The sequence below is a fragment of the Bolinopsis microptera genome, chromosome 4 (assembly GCF_026151205.1).
Source record: "Bolinopsis microptera isolate Bmic1 chromosome 4, MBARI_Bmic_1.0, whole genome shotgun sequence".
In the NCBI taxonomy this organism is placed as follows: domain Eukaryota; kingdom Metazoa; phylum Ctenophora; class Tentaculata; order Lobata; family Bolinopsidae; genus Bolinopsis; species Bolinopsis microptera.
Window position 1 is genome coordinate 6118435 of NC_087075.1, and position 21513 is coordinate 6139947.

At 38.6% G+C, this 21513-nt stretch overlaps 2 protein-coding genes across 3 annotated transcripts; one reads left to right on the plus strand and one right to left on the minus strand.

The window, feature by feature from the left end:
* Window positions 1-126: 126 nt before the first annotated feature.
* LOC134813747 (putative Dol-P-Glc:Glc(2)Man(9)GlcNAc(2)-PP-Dol alpha-1,2-glucosyltransferase) lies at window positions 127-4661 on the plus strand. 2 transcript variants are annotated; one of them, XM_063821619.1, is made up of 11 exons: window positions 127-518; window positions 796-933; window positions 1232-1407; window positions 1556-1634; window positions 1784-1969; window positions 2191-2267; window positions 2381-2556; window positions 2707-2845; window positions 2981-3106; window positions 3332-3520; window positions 3813-4661. In XM_063821619.1, exons 1-11 carry the CDS (start codon window positions 168-170, stop codon window positions 3967-3969), a joined length of 1794 nt encoding a protein of 597 aa, XP_063677689.1. In that variant the 5' UTR covers window positions 127-167; the 3' UTR covers window positions 3970-4661. The 2 variants fall into 2 exon arrangements, with proteins under 2 accessions (XP_063677689.1, XP_063677690.1); XM_063821620.1 differs by having other exon boundaries at window positions 163-522; window positions 3813-4659.
* Window positions 4662-6675: 2014 nt separating this feature from the next.
* On the minus strand, window positions 6676-20430 carry LOC134814482 (spliceosome RNA helicase DDX39B). Its single transcript, XM_063822611.1, has 11 exons — window positions 20394-20430; window positions 14020-14112; window positions 12030-12177; window positions 11730-11857; window positions 11086-11225; window positions 10742-10878; window positions 10091-10209; window positions 7629-7870; window positions 7338-7482; window positions 7049-7196; window positions 6676-6939 (listed from the first exon to the last, which is right to left on the minus strand). Exons 2-11 carry the CDS (start codon window positions 14095-14097, stop codon window positions 6926-6928), a joined length of 1299 nt encoding a protein of 432 aa, XP_063678681.1. The 5' UTR covers window positions 14098-14112; window positions 20394-20430; the 3' UTR covers window positions 6676-6925.
* Between the last annotated feature and the right edge of the window lie 1083 nt (window positions 20431-21513).

Consider the following 21513-nt stretch of genomic DNA (forward strand, 5'->3'; position numbering starts at 1 on the left):
TATTGTTCAGCAATATATTTGAAAATGTGCTGTGATCTGCTGTAATAATTTTGAAGACTCGTGATTTTATGTACCGATTAGCTGATTCTACTACTAGTATGATAAGACTAAGTTGCTTAACATTTAAACCTAAACGGAATATCACATGACCCTACCCCAACTAGCTGATGAGCAGTTCTGACGACACTCTCCTACAACAAAACCCCACAACACGACACGTGCTCCCCAAACATCGCGCTTACTACTCATCATCAGACGACAGTGCAGCGCCTACCACCCCTACACGCAGATCATCTGACCGAGTTCAAGTCACCCGATCTCGAGTTAGTTCACCGTCTTCTTCAGAAGAGGAAGGAGCGTGTAAACGTCATGAAGAGGAGCACCGGGAAAGGAGAGTAAAGCGGAGTCAAGAGAAGAGTTCCAATCGGAGAAAACATGCCCGGTCCTCTAGTTTCGTGTTCGATCACCCCTTGGTTCACCATGCCAGGACCAGCTCCTATGCCATGTACCAACAAAGTGTAGGTAGTGTGATGATTGTTGGTTTTGTGATATTTCGTGCCAATTTGGCGAACATAATTTTGTTTATTTGAGCACGGTTTAACTTTTCAATAAAAATACATTGACTGATCCTCTAGAATCATGTTAAAGCTATCATGGACTATTTCTCTGAATGAAAAGTTCATTGTTCTTTCGAAAATTATGCACTTGATTGCCTATTGAATCCCTTGAGCACTGAGCACTGTGTGTATAATTTGTTCTAACTAATTAAATACTCAATTAATATAATGAATGCAGGTTGACATAGCTCGGAACACAATATCAGAACTAGACTTACCTGCAAGTAGTTGGTGCGGCTTCTTTGCAGCTGCCATGTTAGCAGTGACTTTGGGGGAAGTTGTTAAAATCAACAACGCTCAAACTAACCCTTACATGGTAATTAGATTGGTTACTTTTATAAGTAAATAAACTTTTATAAATGAATAGATTGGTTAATTTTATAAGTAAATAAACTTTTATAAATGAATAGATAGGTTACTTAGACATTTTAGCGTGTTTCTCGTTTGAATGTTGCTGAAAACTTACACATGGCAGATGTAGTTATGGAGCGTGTATGTTTCACTTTCTGATACAATAATATTGTCAGTCGAATGCTACCTCTACGCTCTAAGATAACTAATATATACTAACGAACTAACACCCTGCTGACGAACTAACACCCTGCTGTTTTCAGGACGAAGTATTCCACGTGCGCCAGGCGCAACACTTCTGCGCAGGAAACTGGACAGTATGGGACAGCAAGATAACTACGCTACCTGGCTTGTATTTACTGAACGCAGTTATTGCACATTGTGCAGGGTTTATGACTGGTAAACCCAACATTGAGTATTGCTCTCTGGAAAAACTAAGGTTTGTCCACTTGTGGATAGTTTTTGTCTTGAAAATGAAATTTAAGATTTCAATCTGATGTTGTGTATTAAACGGCAAACTTTCCATCTCCGTGATTAATTGTATGCAATTTCTTAGTTATGATAATTAATGTTATCTCTTTTTTCAGGTTTGTCAACATAGTGATGTCAGTATTGATATTTGTAGTTATGTACACGATATTCAGGAAGCTATCTCGTCGTTTAAAGGTAAGTTCGTGTACTTATTCACACTGCTATATTGAAGTGTACTGTTGACAGAAATTATCTCTCATTTCAAAAACTTCCAGTCAAATATTACTCCTTTTTTAGATAAAATTATCTACTAGCGCGGTATCTTATGAATTTTTATTTTTCAGGATGATCCCGGTTTAGGTATTCAGCCGATACACCGAACATGCTGCATGATGAACAGCCTAGTGCTGACTTGCTTTCCTTTACTCTACTTCTACAACCTTCTATATTATACTGATGTTGGAAGTGTGTTATTTGTATTAGCTAGTTACAGTTGTTCTATCAGAAACCATCATCTGAAATCTGCCATGGTAAGTGAAGACGAGGGCCGGTCACAGTCGCTAAATGTGTCACGTAAACGTAGCGCGCTGAGCAACTTTATCTGTGTAATGCACAGAATTCAAACATTTTCGAAGCATAAAATTTTGCGCGCACGCGCGTTTTAACATCCACCACTTGTTTTAGCCGTCTTATGTACATTTGACCTGCCTTTCCATACCATGATTATAAATCCATCCTCTGCTATTTTCAGCTGGGCGCCATATCAGTTTTATTTCGGCAAACAAACATTATATGGGTCGGCTTTACCGCTGGAACTGTAGTTATTAGGTCAGTGGTAAAGATAAAGCCTTCTTTGTCCATCTCTTCTCAATTACCGTTTCCTCCCAACTTTGACTAGAAATAAGCTCTCCTTTCTGAGCCTTAACATACTTTACTTTTAGGGACATCGAAAATCGAGGATTACTAGAGCATTGCGATGATTTCTTCTCTCAAATGGAAATAGCTGTTAAAGTAATATTGAGATATTTCTGGCAGTATCTGCTTTTACTCCTACCTTATCTGATGGTTCTCGCTGGATTCGGTGTTTTTATTGTCTTAAACGGTGGTATCGTTGTCGGTAAGTACTCATTCCTAACAACTTGACATATTTCTGGGATATTATTTCCTAATTGAAATTGTGTCAAAAGTTATAATTTCGAACGTGTTAGTTCATTGACATTTTTCAAGAATTACCCGCACTTAAAGTTAACCCTGTTCCTACCCTCAGGTGACAAGAGTGCCCACACAGCAGTTCTACATTTCCCTCAGTTTCTCTATTTCCTTCTCTTCCTTACTGCATTCTCCTTACCCCACATGATCCAACGGCTACGACACAGTCATCTCACTGTACTTTACTACGTTTTTAAGTGAGACAGTTTCTAAATTCCCATGCATCTTGCTTAATAATTACATATTTTCTTGTTAATTTAATGTGCTCAAATTTGTAACTTCCATCCTAGTTCACCGTTTCACCAGTTAAATGATATTAACTGTTATCTCAGGCCTGTACACGTGTTACTTTTCTTCATGAGTGCAGTTTTGGCTCTTTACTTCTTCCGATATGAGCATCCCTATCTTCTGGCTGATAACAGACACTATACATTTTACATCTGGCGAAAAATCCTGAAGTAAGTTGGTTTGTAAATGTACCTTCTAATTTAAGTTTTAATTATAACACAGGGGTTAATGGACTTATTAATTTTCATCTCTCACGGCATGTTGGATTGATAAAATTTGCCCAACCCCTCCCTTACATAACTTCTGTAATTTTTAACAAGTGAATTAAGTACTTCATATCTAGTTCAGTGTAAGTAGTGTATTAAGTCCCCAATCTATCTAACAAATCACTTCAGTCGGACGTCCTACACAATGTACTACCTCCTCCCGGTATGTTTCTACACATTCCTAAACATTGTGGCCCTCCTTTCAACGGTCCACTCCAAGTTCTTCACTCTGCTCTATTTCCTCTGCGTGGCTAGTCAGATTGTACCGCAGGGCTTGCTGGAGTTCAGATACTTTATCTTACCTTATCTGCTGTACAGGTGATTAGGGCTAATATTGGATAATTAATTACTTAATTATCGGTAAATTGATTAGTTTAAGTGTTTTTCGAGTTTTTTTTGTCGATTATTATTATTATTAATTATTTTCTGACTTATTATTTTCTGACCTTTAAGAATAGCGATTGTTGAACCTCTTTAACAATCGCTATTCTTAGAAGTCAGAAAAAATATGCTCAGCTTCGATACTAGGTACCTAGTCTCATTGAATATAAATATAAGATTATTTTCAATATTAGTCGAACGTATGTCTCTAAACAATAAATACTCCTAGGCTGCACGTGCCGCAACACTCGTGGGTGGTGTTATTCCTGGAACTCTGTCAGTACACCGTGATTAACCTGGTCACTGTCAAAATCTTCCTCAACAAAACTTTTGACTGGGAGATCACGGATTCTCTAACTCCTAACCCTCAGCGATTTATGTGGTGACGTCATTAATTACCATGGTTACGTCATTAATTACCATGGTGTCGTTATCTAACACTGTTTTAGAATAATTTTGGGCAACTGCTAATTAAACGTTTGATGTCTGGCTGTAATTCATAAAATTGGACTAGTTGAATAATTTTGCGTCGTCATCAAACACCCCTTGTAAGATGGTTTTGTATTAAATTTACTGTATATCATGTAGTGTTTAAATTCATTTTGTCAGATTTTTTTGGTTAGTTATGATATTTGATTGATTTTGTGATTCCTATTTCCTCTTGATATTGCTAATGTATGTTCAGTCGTCCTTTAATTATCAAGCTCAGCCCAGAGTATGGTATCAGAAATACTTATTTTTGGTTTTCGATTTTGGCCGGAAAATGCCCATTTACTCAAATGGTCATGAGCACCGCATCCCTATTTTCATCAAGCACCTTGGGTACGTAGGTGTCATGCCAAGGCTCCCCCAACTTCACGCATTTATATTTGTCCAAATGATTCCTTGATCAAGGATTTTAAATTGTTAGTGATTAAATGAATAAACGTAAAACAAGCAATTTTGATTCTTGTAATTAACAGTAACAACAATTTTATCTTGTCAAAAATTTGATATATTTTCACACCTTCCTGCCTTGTGCCTTCATTTTTTACATTCTGGGCCGTGAATCATTGTTTAGTTTGGTTTTAAGTTTAAATAATGTGTTTTCGTTGTAAATGAGTCATCGTGAGCGATGATGAAGCAAATTTATTGCTACTGTAACAAATTTACTTGACCAAGGTGTAGCCAATTTGTGCCGAAGTTGGGGACAAAGAGGCTAAAACATTATGTTATCCCAAAACTTAGTGCAGAATCAATACAAGTTATAGACATATTTTGATTTAACGTTTCAAATTGGATACGCTTTCGGTGGAGATATATCGCACGGAGTACGGACCTCTAATTGTCTAAAAGCCGACTCCGAGCTCGTGTTGCATAGCATAGGGGAGGCCTTCAGATCGCACTACTGATTACAAAGGGAGGCCTAGATTCCAAGTTCGTATATTATTATAATTAAGGATCAGGTGCAGTGGCGTAACGTTCAGTTGCCTGTTGGTGCCCCCTTCTAAAATTGAACTGATACACGTTGCAACCCCTTTTCGCACTCCAGCCGTCCGTGAACGAGAGAGGTATACAACGTGTAGCAAAAATTGAACAAATCAGATGATCATATTTTAGAGGATACGCCTGCAAAATCTCTAACAATGACGAGATGCTCTGCTTCGCAGAGCAACGATCTGGAAGTAAAGTGTTTTGCGCCCCTACTAAGTCGCTCGCCCAAATTTTAAGAAAATTCTTGTGAAAAGGCCCTTTGGGCATACAAGTGATCTAAATCGGTGTATTTTTGGACGGTGATTCCGAATCACCCCATGACGTAGGGTTAAAATGCTTCCCTGGAGAGTTAGGGGCAAAAAACCGTTTTGGTCACGTGACAGGCTAGTAAAATCAAAAATACGAATTCGATTGTTTAGGGCTCGGGTTTGGGTTGTGGTAAGGGTTATGGTTAGCTTCGGGGTTATGGTTAGGGTTAGCGTTGGGATTACCCAGCAGACCTTACTGGCTGGCGATATTACTACAGGTGATCGCGTCTTCACAGCTTGTTCGTGATGAACTCCGCGCGCGCTCGTTAGTTCATTGCATTTGCACGCTTCAAACATTCCAAGAATGCAATTGCACCACGTGATACGATTCAGCCAATCAGATTGGAGGACTTCGTTGACCATTGTTAATGGTCTGACCCGGCGTGCGCTACTTCGTAGCACTTGCCATCGCATCACTTGCGCGCTACTTCGAAGAAATTTAGACGAGTAACATCCGTCAAAGGACTTCGCCGCTTCGACGCGCCGCGCGAACTAGCATTCTTGCTTCGATCGTTGCTCTGCTTCGCAGAGCAACGATCTCGATGGGTTGACATCGTCAACCAATCAATCAGAGAACAAGAATCCGCAAAGTTAAAGCTGCGCACTTTTATAAGTAAAGGCCCAAAATAAGACTTTTCGCGATAATTCAAAATCTAGGTTGTCCCAAATTGTGCTCCTGAGGAGCTAACTTTAGTTTTACGAGACGGACGTTTTGTTGAAAACCAGACGTTTCTATCTCTTTTATTTTCGAAGTTAGGCCCCTACCAGTAAGGTTTCCTGGGTAGTGTTTATGTAAAACCGTTTTGTACGGCTGCAAAACCATAAAAACCAAAGTCACGTGAAATTTTCGGGCGAGCGAATTAATATTAGTAAAAGCCAGGGTTTTGACCATTGTTAATGGTCTGGCCCGGCGGGCGCTACTTCGTAGCACTTGCCAATATTTCGAGAAGAAATGAGAAAGCGGCGCGCGCAACTTCGAAGAAATTCAGACGAGTAACATCCGTCAATCAAGTTCGACACTAAATGTATTAATATTATTAAACACCTAGACAGGGGGTGTGGTCTGAAAATCTGCGATTTTGGCGGACGTCCTGAGTAGTTAGTAATGGCCCCTTAAATGTTCAATTCAAGTTACATCAAAGCTTTTGGTGAGAAAGGTGCATCTAACTCCAGTAACTTTCAATATGAATGAGTACGGAGTAGGGTATAGTGGTAGATGGATAGATTAGCCAAAAAATGGCTTACTTCGTACCCAATCTACAATTTTTGTAGGTTCTTGTTTCCTTTTGTTCAACAAAAAAAAACAAACACTTAAAATAGAGAACAATTAAATAATCTTAAAATAAAATTACATTTGGACTCGGCCAAACTGAAACGCGGGGTCGAATCATGAGAAAACCTGTTTTTTGTTACCGGAAGCTAATTGAAAGTAGCTGTAGCTAATTATATAGGTAAGATTCAGCTCATTAAAGTAGCAAATTATTAAAAGTTCAACTGATGTCAACTGTGAGAAATTTGTCCGAAAAAGTCAGTTTCTGAATCGTGGAATGGGAACTTTTCTTTAACGTTGTTCGACTGAAAATAACATTATCATAGCGCAAAGTCGTAGTAACATTTTCATTTTGATAGCTTATTATCAATTTAATTATAGTGTTTTGGGTTAGCATAAGAAAAATGAACTTACTATAGCTGGTGATGTCTATTGAATCTGGTAGTTCCCCAATGTTGACTTCGAATCTGTCCTGAACGTCGTTGAGGATCTTAGCATCGTTCTCGTCGGATACGAAAGTGATGGCTAGACCTTTGGTACCGAACCTTCCAGCTCGCGCGACCTGTGATTCAATTGGGTGAATATTTGAATACTCTTGATATTATAATCAATATTATAAATATTAACCAAGACAACCCTCATGAAAAAGTTGCTGTGAAATGAAACGAAGATGTTTCTAGATTAACTTAATTGGTTAACTTACTCTGTGAAGGTACATGTCGGAATCCTCAGGCATGTCGTAGTTGAAGACAATGTTTACTCGCTCGATGTCCATACCACGGCCAAACAGGTCTGTAGCTACGAGGATTCTCTTCTGGAAATCTTTGAACTGTTGGTAGCGGTTCAACCTGAAATTGTTGGGTGTTAGTAGGCCAGGTAGTTAAACATCGAGTAATTGGATAAAGTGATCAGCATTGCTCTAGAAGCTTTAAAACAGGAAAAAAGTAAGTACGAAATTGAAGAAACCGCTCATTTAAAGATCCGATGAGTGTACCTCTCTTCTTGGCTGAGGGATCTGTGGATGCAGATAGCAGGGAAGTTCTGTTCGGAGAGAAGCTGGGTGAGTGCCATACATCTCTGTACGGTCCTGACGAAGATAACAACCTGGTTAAACTCCAACAGATCCAGAAGGTCGAATAGTTTCCTGTTCTTCTCGCTCTCCTTCAGTTTCACGTAGTATTGTTGGAGTCCGTGAAGGGTGAGTTTGGTTTCGTCGTCCACGAATACTTCCAGAGCCTGGTGGTTAGTGGGATTTAGTGGGAGTCAGTGTGAAAGTGTGCAGCTGAAATAGTTTAACGGTTAAGAGTACAGGTCTGTGCGCTGAGCGGGGTGCCATCGGCAGCGTTCACTTTCTGGTGGTCTTTTCTTTGTCACGGTGGATGAGGCTGTCTTTAGCACGACGCCGTAAATACAATAAAACTGGATTTCTATCTGTAAACCCAAAATCTAAATCTTCCTGCTGTCAAAACAAATCAACAACACCCCATTTATGAGTTTATCAGCATGATCTAAAATGGAAGCATCAGCAAACAACCACCACTTATCAAACAATATCAACAACCAACCACCAAACTTTCTCAGGTATTATCATGTTAACATCGTCTCGATAAGATTAGAAACTCTATATTATTCTTAAAGGCAAGTGGAGGAAATTAACAGAGCTATCTTCAAATCGGGAACTTACTCACGAACCTAACTTATAAATAAAGATCATCACTTCAACACCTCACGACAACATACGTCATACCTATAACCATCGTCACTATCAGGTTAACTTTCACAAAATCAATTATATGAAATCTTATATCAACTTAAATCAAACGCTAATAAAGATGGAGTGATGCTGTAAGAATGAATTTTCGCAAACCACACGACCAAATAAACTTGTGAATTCTCCCACAGTGGACGCTGCTCCAATCAATTTTCAATTCAATGAGGAGGGGAACTCTGTTAATAAGAGAACTAGAAGAGACTATGGTAATCCTAAGCTGAAACTTCCAGTAACAAGGGCATTGGGAGGTTGAAGCACGTAAGGCTGCGTATCCTAGACTCGATCAAATAGAACAGGAAAGGTACAATGAATGAGGTGGGGTCTTCACTAGGCGGTTGGCTTCTGACGATGCTCTCCCCTTCGCAAATGTAACCGACAATTATCGTAATTCTTTAGATGGTATGGATATATTGCCGATTTGTAGCTTTCTTGCATGTAGCAAATCGTGATCAGCTTTTCCAGGCGGATAACAAATTTATTCATCCCACTTTCGGGTGACTGGCTATTTTCTAAGATTGAGATTTACTGGGATACGAATAGGTCGCTTCATCCCAGGTCAAGTAAGATGCTCCATACACTCAGTATTTTCTAGATCTTGTAAATTTAGCAAGGCACTAAGAAATCGTTCTCAAAGGAGTGCAGTATGATTGAAAGAACATCTTCAGACTAGCTAGGCTGGTATCATAAATAAATAGCGAATGTAAGGGTCTTTGTCTCCGGTGAGAAATGGGTCCAGTGATCCAAGTTGACTTGATGAGGTGTTCTCCCCCTGAAAAGTTGGTGAAAACCGAAAACTAAGCGCCATTAAAATAGCTCTATAAATGTACGTGCGCGCCGAAATTGATGAAAGGTGATTTGCTTTCTATGATACGTGGTGCCAAAAAGCACAAGAGTTCGGCATTTAGAGGTGCTGCGCGCGCCAGACTATGGCCAGTGAGCTTTACGTTGATACGTCAAATCAAATTTCTTAGTCATCATAAACAAAGAGCTACCCTGATTGTACAGAAATAATAATTTGATCTTAAAGAGCCACCATCTTAGCTTATTTTATTTCTAGAGAAATTATGTTTTCTAGACTATAAAGAAGTTACAGAAAGGCCTGTCCATTGAGATACTTACCCGTACAATAGTTACCGTTCGTTTGAGATCTTTGTCTCTACACCAGAGATAGTTGATGTGATCCAGATGTAAGTGGCTGAAGAAATGACTCCTTTAATGACAAAATGATGACAAGGACTGATGACAAGGACTGATGACTGAGGACACTCCACGGAAATGATGACGGATGGATCCTAAGTGAACACTTCCTCGAAACGACAAGATGGCAACTCAAGACTGGGTGACTGAACCATCAAACTTATCACAGAAAGTGAAGAACTCTTCATCATCAAACAACTAAACTCCGAAACTTGATGAAACACGTGATATCATCTCCTGAACATTTGACAAAGTCTGTGCTCCTGAGATTCTAAAAGGGGGTAAATTGGTGTAAAGGTGTACAGATCTCTCCAAACCATTTCATCACCAGATGTGGATCTGAAATATACTGTAAAGTGATCTGGATCTGCGTGTTGACCACTGAGATTAAACGGGAATACTTTAATGATCATATCTAGATATCATGGCTCTCATCTTGATAATATCAAGCCGGAATGAGAAACTGGGTTGAGGATAGCTGGACGTACATCTTGCATGAACTTTCGGCAGACGGGCCGCACTTCCTTGCTGAGGGTTGCGGAGAACATCATGACTTGCTTCTCAACTGGGGTCATCCTGAAAATCTCCTGTACATCACGCCTCATATCTGAAATAGTACAAGTTAGTTTCAGCTTTTAGATAATACCGGTACTGTTAACAGGTAAACCACGTACACTGCACGTTACACCATGAGATAGACTACAAGGTGTGCACTGTGCAATAACTTCCGGCTATAAATGTAACATACTCGAGAAAATGGAGGTATCTTTATGCAGTAGTACATTCCCCTGGCCTCTGTCTAGTTTACAGGACAATAAGGCATTTACAATATAATCACATTTTGTAACGATATGCAACATATCATTGTGTCTAAACAGAAAACTGTGTACAAACAGACAACTAAACAGAAAACTGTGTACAAACAGACAACTAAACAGAAAACTGTGTACAAACAGACAACTAAACAGAAAACTGTGTACAAACAGACAACTAAACAGAAAACTGTGTACAAACAGACAACTAAACAGAAAACTGTGTACAAACAGACAACTAAACAGAAAACTGTGTACAAACAGACAACTAAACAGAAAACTGTGTACAAACAGACAACTAAACAGAAAACTAAACAGAAAACACACCGAGTTGATCGAGCATCTTATCACACTCGTCCAGAACGAAATGTTTGATTTGTTTCAAGTTAAGAGACTTGTCACGTGCAAGAGCCAGGATTCTGCCGGGAGTTCCTACTACGATGTGGGGACAGTCTGTCTTCAGCCTGTAGCAGTTTGTTATTGGGTGGGGTTTAAGAAAAGAGGCCCCTTGCAGAAACATCACTTCAAATATATACTTCATAATGTAGAATTGCTGATGTTCAGTAAAAAATTCCAAAATAAAAAGGCTAAAATTCATTTGGAGCATTGAATTGATTTTCATCGATAGTACTTGCAATTGGCAATAAAGAGCAACTTTTAAAAGAGTTTACCTCTGCTTGTCCTTAATAACGGGCATTCCACCGAAGAAGACTCCTACTTTAACATTGCTGAGATATTTGGCGAACCTCGTGTATTCCTTTGAGATCTGGAACGCTAATTCACGTGTGTGACACATGACTAGGATACTAACCTGGGTATAATTGGGTTATTTAATTAATTGGTATATATTTAGTTGAGCTACATATAATGGCTCGAATTAAAAAATCATATCTTTATTAATACGATGTTGAAATACTTAACTAGGGACCTACAAGATCCGTTAAAATTTTTAAACCGGAGGTTGAACAAGTCATGTTGTACCTACAAAATGATACAACATTTGTAACTAGAGACTATATGTACAACTAGCGTCTAGCACCGATAAAATCTTGTATAAAGAATTTTAACATTTAGACAAACTAACTGACTGATTGACCTACATATTAAGACAACCAAACTAAGAAAAATATAGCAAAAACCCCTGATATACCGGCCGGTGTATTTCTCAGATCTGCAGAAGTGATTATTTTCACGCATTTCTAAGTGAAAACCAAACCCCCAGTTTTCTAGAGTTTTCCTCTGGCCAAAAAATCCAGGTAAATCGGGATTTTACCGAACATTTTACTGTATATTTTTTGTACAGACAAAGACTGACCTGTCCATCAACTGGTTCGAGCTGCTGAAGAGTAGCCAAGACGAAGACGGCAGTTTTACCCATACCACTCTTAGCTTGACACAAGATATCCATACTCAGGATAGCTTGTGGGATACACTCGTGCTGAACTGAAATGTAGATGGCATATCAGATCTATTCTATTGTTGCCATGAACAGATAAAAACATATAATAATAAATACTTATCAGGGTTTCCCGGTCGGCGGTCATGTGTGATAAAAAATCATCTAAAATTTGTTAAGTGGCGAAATTGTTAGAAAAGAAAATATGTGATGTCTTACCTTCGGACGGATGTTCGAAACCACAATCTACAATAGACCTCAAGAGTTCTGGTTTGAGAAGGAAGTCCCTGAATCCTGAACTGTGGATACTGACGTATGATCCTTTCACATCTTTCTTGGCGGGCTCTACTGCTCCTCCGTTGGCAGCCTGAATAATAGCCATGGCATGGGTTAACATTCCACTTAGATATCTATAAGGTATTTAACAGTTAATATTCCAATCTCACATATGTTATAGTTGAGTAGTCGACATAACGTATTTTTCTAAACGTTATTATTAACGGGGTGTTTTCAGCAAGGAAGACGTCCAGAAGACAGAGTCAGAGTTGTTTGCATGTTAACAGTTAGAACTGGTGTATGAAGCAGGAAACTGTACTATACATAGTAGGGACAGAAATACGGACTCAAGAATAAAGATAAACTAATTCCACTAATTAGCTTGATTAGTAGTCACTGCTCCATTAAGGGGAGATACACCAAAACCGTTTTTGCTCCGAACATCGATTTTATTTTATATTATTTTTAAATAGACAAAAAGAATAAGATTGTACACCTTCAAAAATTTTTAAAAATATTCCCTCATCGAGAAAAAAAATATTTTTCTTTTTCGAAAATTTTTAAAATTTGGAGAAGTCTGTCACTGTAATACCGATAGTTCAGCCATTTAAAAAGTTTTTTGGCTGACTTTTTTACTGAACATTACTTACACTCCGTACTAGAAGCCATTGAAAGGATTATATAATTGAACAATAAATGACCAAGTTACAGACCAAACAAGGTGAAAAAAGAAAAATTGGGATTTTTGCCTACCACCAAAGTTGTACATTTCACCACCCGCCCAGGTCATCAGATATCGCTTCAAAAATTCTTGTGAGTGTAGTTGATGATCATGGCAAGCTTTTTGGAACCGGATTTCTCTCAATTTTGAGTTTTAAGCTATGCAATGTGGCCTCAAACGACTTAGTAAAATTCATCGTAAAAAAGGGCAAAAAAGGCAGATTTAAGGCTTAAAATGCCTATAACTCAAAAAGTATCAGTTTTTTTGAAATAATTTTTACAGGATCGTAATCAGCTTGGTAAGACGAATCTTTTAGTACGACATTTATAATATTCAAAGCCACAAAATTTGTAAAAAAATGTGTACAATTTGTACAAAATTTATACAAGGGGGGACCCTTGTGTTCGAGCTAGAAAATTATTTAAGACAATTTGTCTTCTCAAAGCACCTATTTGGTACTAAAAGATTCGTCTTTTGATTTGAAGTTATGGGAGAAAATGTGATTTTTTATCTGCAAAGCCAAAAAATCACATTTTCTCCCATAACTTCAAAGGGAAGCATTTTAGGGTGTTTTGTTGTTCATAACTCATATATAAATGTGCTAGTTGCGGTTATTTTGCACCCTTCAAAAAGTCACTAGCACATTCCTATCAAAATTTTAGAAAAATCAGTAAATATTAAAAACGAAAAATGTGCCTAAATTTGTTGTTTGGCTTTGAGGTCCAATAGATCAGAAGGTGAATGAGTAAAAACATTTTTGAGGGCATCAAAAACTGCGCCAGAATTCAGAGAACAATTTGATGTCAAGCATCAAATAATCCGATCTTCCCTGACTGACTTTTTGTTAAAATAAGCCTAAAAAGGACAATTTTAGCTTTTTGACTTTAAAAATTCATAACACACCAGCCTTTTTAGATACGATATCAAGATTTTACACACACCTTGACATAGATGTGAATAAACGGCGAGCAAAATTTCAACCCAATACCGCAAGAAATGATTAACTTATAGCGTCTCAACCACAAAATAATTTTTTCCGAAAATTGCACTCTTAACCAGGAAATGCTCGATTACAAAAATGGGAATTCTCAAAATAATTTTTTTTTGTGTGGAAACGGTGCGCTAGAAGGTCCCTGAACTGCCTATGAGGTCATTAGGTCTGGACAGATTTGGGTATGCCCCCTTAATTAGCCTAATTAGTCAGCTAATTACCTCGGTGGTGGTCTCGGTCTCCTCCTCTTCGTAGTCGAGCAGATCATTCTCAGCACCTTCTTCAGTCATGGCAGCCATTTCAGCAAGTGTTAACTACAATGCAACTGGTTAAAACAAGAACACTACTTTGGCAAGACACAAATTGGGGATTTGCTTACATTAAGACACGACGAAATTGGTCAATTTAAATGTATATCTGCGAAGTTACAAAATAAAGTACTCTACAGACACAGTATAAATGTTATTTGAAAATTCTCCAATCAATCAGTGAGTGTAATCTATGTACAAAAAGGGTAATAAGTTACAAAGCTTACTAAAGTCTCTCCGCAAAATAAGAAGACTTATCAAGCTTCAAAAGATAATAGTCATTGATGGTTCTCATTATTTCTCATTAAATTAGGCGATTATCCATAACGATAAATTGTCTGTTTACCCCTGTTTACCAAGAGTCTCTGAGATCGTTATAAGACGATTAACACTTTCATTTTATCAGAATCCTAACTTGTGAGAGGCTCACACTTCAGAACCGAGGAACCTTTTCTGCTTGAATAGCTCTGGTTTGGAGTGTTCAGGATAATGTTTAGGATCTCCGAGCATTTTCCCTTTCAGTGGATCGTATGTTGACATAATAAGTGCGCCTCCAAAGGTAGCAACAAAGAGGTATGCAACGTTAGCTTGCCTGAAAAAACCAATCATTAGTATTTATACATTTTAAATGATTATAAATAACTAATAAGTATTGATGATGATGAAAATCTTTTAAAAATAACTGGCTACAATGAGCATTTTAATAACAATAAATAGTAGAGATCAAAAACCTTAATTTCCAATAGAGAAATTTATAGAAACACACCTAACAAATTTTACCCTGCTAACAGCTATTAAAAAACATTAATAGTTTCGTATAAAAATTATGATCTAAACAATTACTACCCTTCAAAAATTAATAAAAATGTTTATGTAACAAAATATTTGACTTTACCAGTCTCTTGACGTTTCAAAATGAAACTGAGGTTGAAGATGCAGTTACAAAAGGCCACTGGTTCTTAATGGTTACTGAAACAAACTTTATCCAAAATAAAAGTTTTAAAGCAGTCCATATCTGCTTTCCTGTGAACTGAACAGCTCAAATAGAAAAACTCATTCCCTTGTTATTAATATAACAATATTTAGTTTAAAGGTGATTGTTTTCAGATAAACATAGTCCAATAACACTATACTACACTTCAATATGCTTGGTATTTAATCCTTTATCATAATAGTAGCAAAATTAGCAAAATTAGATGCTATAATAAAGCCTTATCTTTTCGAAAGATTTATCTTCCGCTTAAGATTTAACCCCTCGCTTTCTACAATTTTAACACACACACTTATAAATATATCGTCCCTTGAGCAGTTTAGTATGATGGAGCCCTGCTCAGTTGCTAGATCGACTATGGGCCTACCACTGTTGCACAGGGTGATGATTCGTTCCGCTTGACATTGTAGATTTGTGTCCACAAGCTCACAACTTGATAGTAGGTGCAGTGCTGTTTGCTCATCCGAGCCACAGATGCACAGCGGAGAGGCCGCTGCTCTGTCAACTCTGAAGAGAAACGAGTTCAGTAGATTGTTCTTGTACATGAGACTCATAACCAATACTTCCACTTCGCGGCTCACTCCAAAGGGGATGGGAAGGGGGTTGCAGGAGACTCTTGGAATATCAGACCATCCTTCCATAAGTAGTAGGTTTTGTAGACTTTCTTGCCAAAGTAGCTCTGTGAACTGCTGTATCATTCCCTTGGTGTACTTGTAAGTCTTTGGGGATAGTAGCAGAATGTGGTCCAGGTTTCTGTGGCTGATTTCACCGAAGTCACAGGCCTGAACTTCTGTGTTAAAATGTTCTGCTTTCCATTGTAGGAACTTCTGCACCTCTCGGAGATGACAGAGCACTGTTGGGTTCTTTTCATTTAGCTGAGTTTTCACAAAGTCATAGTGAATGTCATTTGAGTCATGGAGAACCTTGAGGTAGTGTTTGATCGAGATTATTCTTCCCAAAGTTTGGAGTGGTAGCACACCCAGAATGACTTCCAGTATGGCCCCATGGACGTTGAAAACAGCTCCAACTGCAGCTTTAGACACTCTGTACCATAGTTTGTTTATGTCTGACATATTTGAATTGTTCATCCATATGGTAGAACCATAAAACAAGGTCGAGAACAGAATTGTTTTGGTCACTCTCACTATAACTGCTTGGTTCATGCCCCAGTTTCTGTTTGCATAACGGCTCATACAAACCCAGCGATATACTAGATTGTTGTGTACATGCTTGCTATGCTGTTTGAAGGTTAACTTACTGTCCAAAATGACACCAAGAACCCTTGTCTGATCCGTTAACTGAATTGTTTTCCCTCCAAGGTTGAATGAAGTCGGGACTCCAGCATGATCATAGCAGTTGAAGCATATAATTTCAGTCTTATTTTTGTTGCAGTTAATAACCATGCGCCAACAAGAGGTCCAATATTCAATGCTGTCCATAGCCAGGTTGAGATAGAAAAGGCACTCTTCCAAGTCTCTACCAACCACTTTCACCGTACCATCATCAGCGAATTTTAACACACTTATTTGTTGGTACACTGAACAGACTGCCTCAATATCCATAATGAAGAATTTGAACAAAATAGGAGACAGCACAGATCCTTGTGGTAACCCATAGTCCAAGCAGTCCCTAACAGGGCCAAGGAATCCATTTATTAATAGGCACACTGTGCGACCAGATAGAAAACTGTCTATAGTTTTTAGGTAACAGCCATGAACACCAGCTCTCCAGAGCTTAACAATTAGACCTTTTTTCCAGACGGAATCAAATGCCTTTTCGAAGTCGATAAACAAGCAAAGTACCGTAAGCTTCTTTATAATATCACCTTTAATACCAACAGTCAGTCGATTGAGGTATCTAATAGTATTCTTGCCTTTTGAGAATCCTTCCTGATTTACATCCGTAAGTCCCACTTTCATAAGATATATATCAAGTCGTCGTGCCAGGATTCGTTCAAACAGTTTCCCTACATATGAAGATATTGAAATGGGCCTGTATGCACCTGCTTGGGAGTATGATGACTTTCCGTCTTTTTTGAGAAACACAATCTTAGAATCGTTCCACAGCCAGAGCCCATTTCGCAGGCAGAGTGTAAAAAGCTTGCTTAGTGCATGAATTGCAATCGGACCTAGTTTCTTTAGCATAGACTGATGCACTTCGTGGTTATCAAAACTGGCGGCTGTTGATTGAATGCCTTTCAGAGTAGCAGAGACCTCCCATGGTGTAACAGGGCAATAAAGGGTGGAGCTGTTGGTAAACCTATCTGCCATTGCCTCAGTTGCACTGGGTTGAAAGTTTCTGTATTTTATGTCATCATACAGTTTGTTTATATCCTGAAAGAAAGCATTATCGAATTTATCGATATTATTTTCGATGTGTTTAGCCTGGAAAAATGTTTCAAACATTTCTTTCTCAATGTCAGCATTTCCTGTAAGAATAGTTCCATCCTCCGATATAAGAGCTTCAACCATCTGATCTGATGGGGGTTTGAAAAGCTTATTAAACTTCTTCCAGAACTTTTTTGCCTGAGAAGTGTTAAGGTCCTTTGTCTTTCGAAGAATAAACTGCTGACATGCCTGCTTTCTTGCTTCCTCAAATTCTTTCTTGGAAGCCTGCAGAGCTTCAAAGGCTGAGTCAGTATTTCTGGATAGATATGATTTGAGATCCAATCTGAGTCTTTCAGAGAGTAGTGATAGCTTGGGGGTCCAGTACGGTTTGCTGTGTTTGGAGACACATTTCATTTGGCAGTTTTCTTTTGTGGAAACATCAATAGCTGTGTTAATGGCCTCCAGCAGTTCCTTGATAGTCCCATCAGTAGCTAAGCTGTAAATTTTTTCAATTTCCAGGTCAAGCTCTATGTCTCTAGTCCAGTTGAACCAGTCCATTGATTTAAGGTTATACTTCTTAACATTCTCTGACCTGATTGCGACAGGTTGTACTTGGATATTGATTGAGATTGGGACATGACCTCTCAGGGGAGCCCCACTGTACAAATTAGCAAAATGATCTGCAATTGGATGATCTAGATATTTATCAAGTTGAGTGGATGTGATAAAAAAGTCGATATGACTGCTACCATTCCTTGCCAAAAATGTACTTGAGGAAGATGCATGCACACAGAACTTAGACCAGTCTAGATGTTCTTCAATATATTTTCCGTACTTATTTACCACAGTATCATTCCAAATATAATGGCGAGCATTAAAATCCCCCATAGCAATCACACCTGCACATTTGTAAAACCTACTCAGTTCATTTGCCTTATCAAGCATTACCAGCATCTCTTTGACACCTGATAGATAGTCTAGTTTCAGGTAAAGGTTCCCAATTATGTACCTCTTGCCGTTCCAAGATAATATTCCCCAAACCGAGTCAATATTGGATGAAATATGTGAGATAACAGGAAGCTGTGTGAACATGACTTCTTGTTTAACAATAATTGCACATCCTTTGTTGCTATTCTTATTTGTATCTTCAAAGGTTTTCATGTTGGTTAGTGATTTCCACTGGCTGCTACTACCAGTCTCCTGCACACCAAAAAGAAGAATGTTGTTATCAGACGCATACTTGCTTAGCATCATGTTGCTTCTTTGAGATAGACCACAGATGTTTATTGTGCAGAATTTTCCAAGCACAGTGTTATTTTCAGCATTTCCGATTGAGTTATGATTTTTGATCATAATGCATCATGGGAGAACTTAGCCAATTTCTCTTTGTACACTGCACAGTCAAAAGAACCTGCTTGATGATCTTCCTTGCAATGTGCACATTTGAAGCCACTAGTTATTGGACAGCTATTGCTTTCATGGTTTTCTGCACATTTACCGCACTTAGCTGGTTTGGTACAATATCGGTGAATATGTCCCCAACCTTGGCACTTATTGCACTTGATTACCCTAGACTTTCTTTTGTACTCTTCAACTATGTAGCGTTGATGGCAAAACTTTATCTTGTCTGTTATAACTTTTGTCATTGCTTCTCGTGATGAAAATTCTAGTTTGATCATTCCATTGAATGATTTATCAGACCTCTTCTGTTGAAATTCACACTTAGTGATTATACCAGGGTAATTCTGCATAATATCCTTCTTCATATCATCCTCGTTGTGATCATCATACACATGCTTAACCATGGCAACAGTGTTATAGTCACCTGGTATTTTCATACCTTTATTACCACCAAAATGACTGGTTTTCCAGTTAGACTGCACAGTTTTAGCTGTGTTTTCATCCTCAAATTCAAATGTGATGGAACCTGATGCCGTTAACCTACAATGTTTGATCACCATGCCTTGGTAATGCTGATTAAAAGCCTTACGAATATCACGACTAGTCCTTATGGTAGTATCTTCTGGTCGGATAACAACTCTGGTACGTTTGAGTCGCTCAACATCGTCAGAGTCCTGTTTAGCTTTTGAAATCGATTTCAGACCCTCCATGACCTTTTGTGGGATAGGACTATGTTTGGAGATACCGTTTGAAACAGCTGCACTGTATAATGGTCCTTTATTTGCTGCCTGTTTTAACTGTTTCTCGACAGTGGTAACTTTTACGGTAATAGCATCCACTTTACGCTCCATACGCTTCAACTTGGATAGAGCACTACCATAAACTGAGTTACACGGGGGGCACAGCACCTTAATGTATGTTGGAGAGTCACTAAGTGCTTTAAACAGGCTGAGACTAATGGGCTTTTCTGTGCAGTTGGTGTGAAAATACCAACCACATCCACTGCATTCAATGCCAAGACCTGATGTATCCGAGTTATTTGTAACCTCTTTACAGCAAACAGAACATGGGTACATCACCTTACCCGATTCTGATTTAGCAAAAATTCCTTTTACCGTTCCATCTACTGATTCGAAATCAACAAATGTACCTTTTTTATCAAATACTGCCAAAGTGTTATCATTATCATGGTTACCAATTCCTCTTGTGAAGACTTTGCTGCTGCGAAGAAGTTTGCGCTTTCCATCCTCGTCATAGCCCTCTGGAGCAGTCAGCTGGAATTTGGATAAGACACTATCAAGCTGAGGAGAGGTTAGTTCAGTTAAAATTAACTTTATAGGAGTAGCCATTCCGAACGCTGTCCAAAGTATGTGTTGATCCAAAGATGTCGAAACAAAATTGAGAAAGATTTAACCCACCGGAGAGGTTCCGACTTGTGGGTCGGACTCCCTTTAAAGATTTAGATGAGAAGTGAAGAAAGGTCTTCAGTGACTGGTCTGGAGGCCTTGTCTGGTCAGAGCCACCGTTATAGCTTGTTTACGATTCCACTACTTGTACATTTCACATACCTCAAATTATTTGTTATATAGTAGTGTTGAAAGTATTAATAAGTAACAAACACGAATTAATCAATTTATTGATGTTACGTGATGATTCGAGTATCAAGAAGGTATCGTCTAAATTGACAAAAAGGAACATACAAGAGAGAGATAGGATGAAAAACAAACTACCTTACACTCAATTTGGGAGTAAAACATTGTAGAGGGTAAAACAGCAGATGGATGACATCATTATAACATTAACTTAAAATATTACTCACGAGGTAGTCCAGGTTTTGTAGAGCCAGGTACTGTCCCATTGGAGCGGTCCGTAGATCTTCTTCATAGATTGAACAACTGCGTAGCGCAACAACATCTCTATCTATGAACGATTAATGATTAAGACTCGAATGGATAAGAGGTACAGGTATCATGGAATGTGGTTGAAATTCGACTGCATGCACATGTAAATTTATCTCGACATGGTTTGGTCAACTCCGGGCCACATCACCAAATGAATTCCTCAGCTCATACCAGGGATCTGCAACAACCTGACCATTTATCACCAGAGCTAAGAAATTAATTCGCAACAAGACGGTTAACTCAGCCGGATGATCTAGACCATAATAACATGACCAAGACGAATTCAAATAGCATGTATGAAGTACATGCACATAGTGGATTGGACGTATGGTTCAACTGGTTGTGTTCTGAAACAGTATGACATGGGAGCCCGACCAAGAGTTTGTCGGACGGGCAAGCAAACCCCTCACACTTCAATTCAATGACTCTTTGAGAGTGCCATGAACTGAGGAGTAGCTAGGATCCATTGGATATGTGCGAACTCCTCGGTCGACTCAGCCGAATGGTAGGAAACTTAAGAAACTTCCTAGGATACCCCTTCTGTACAAACTGAAGACATAGTACTATCAACTGTTAACTATTAACAATGTCAATTACCGGTGTACTTCGCCACCAGAACGCAAGTGAGAGGACATTTGGCTATGAAGCTAGGTGACGAACGACATGACAATAGGAAAACAAGTTTTTTGCAAGCAAGATGTTGAAGAACATCAGATGCGATGGGCGCTCGATTTTGAATAATTTCATAATAATGATAGCGCCCAAAATGCGCGGCACAAAATCAAAA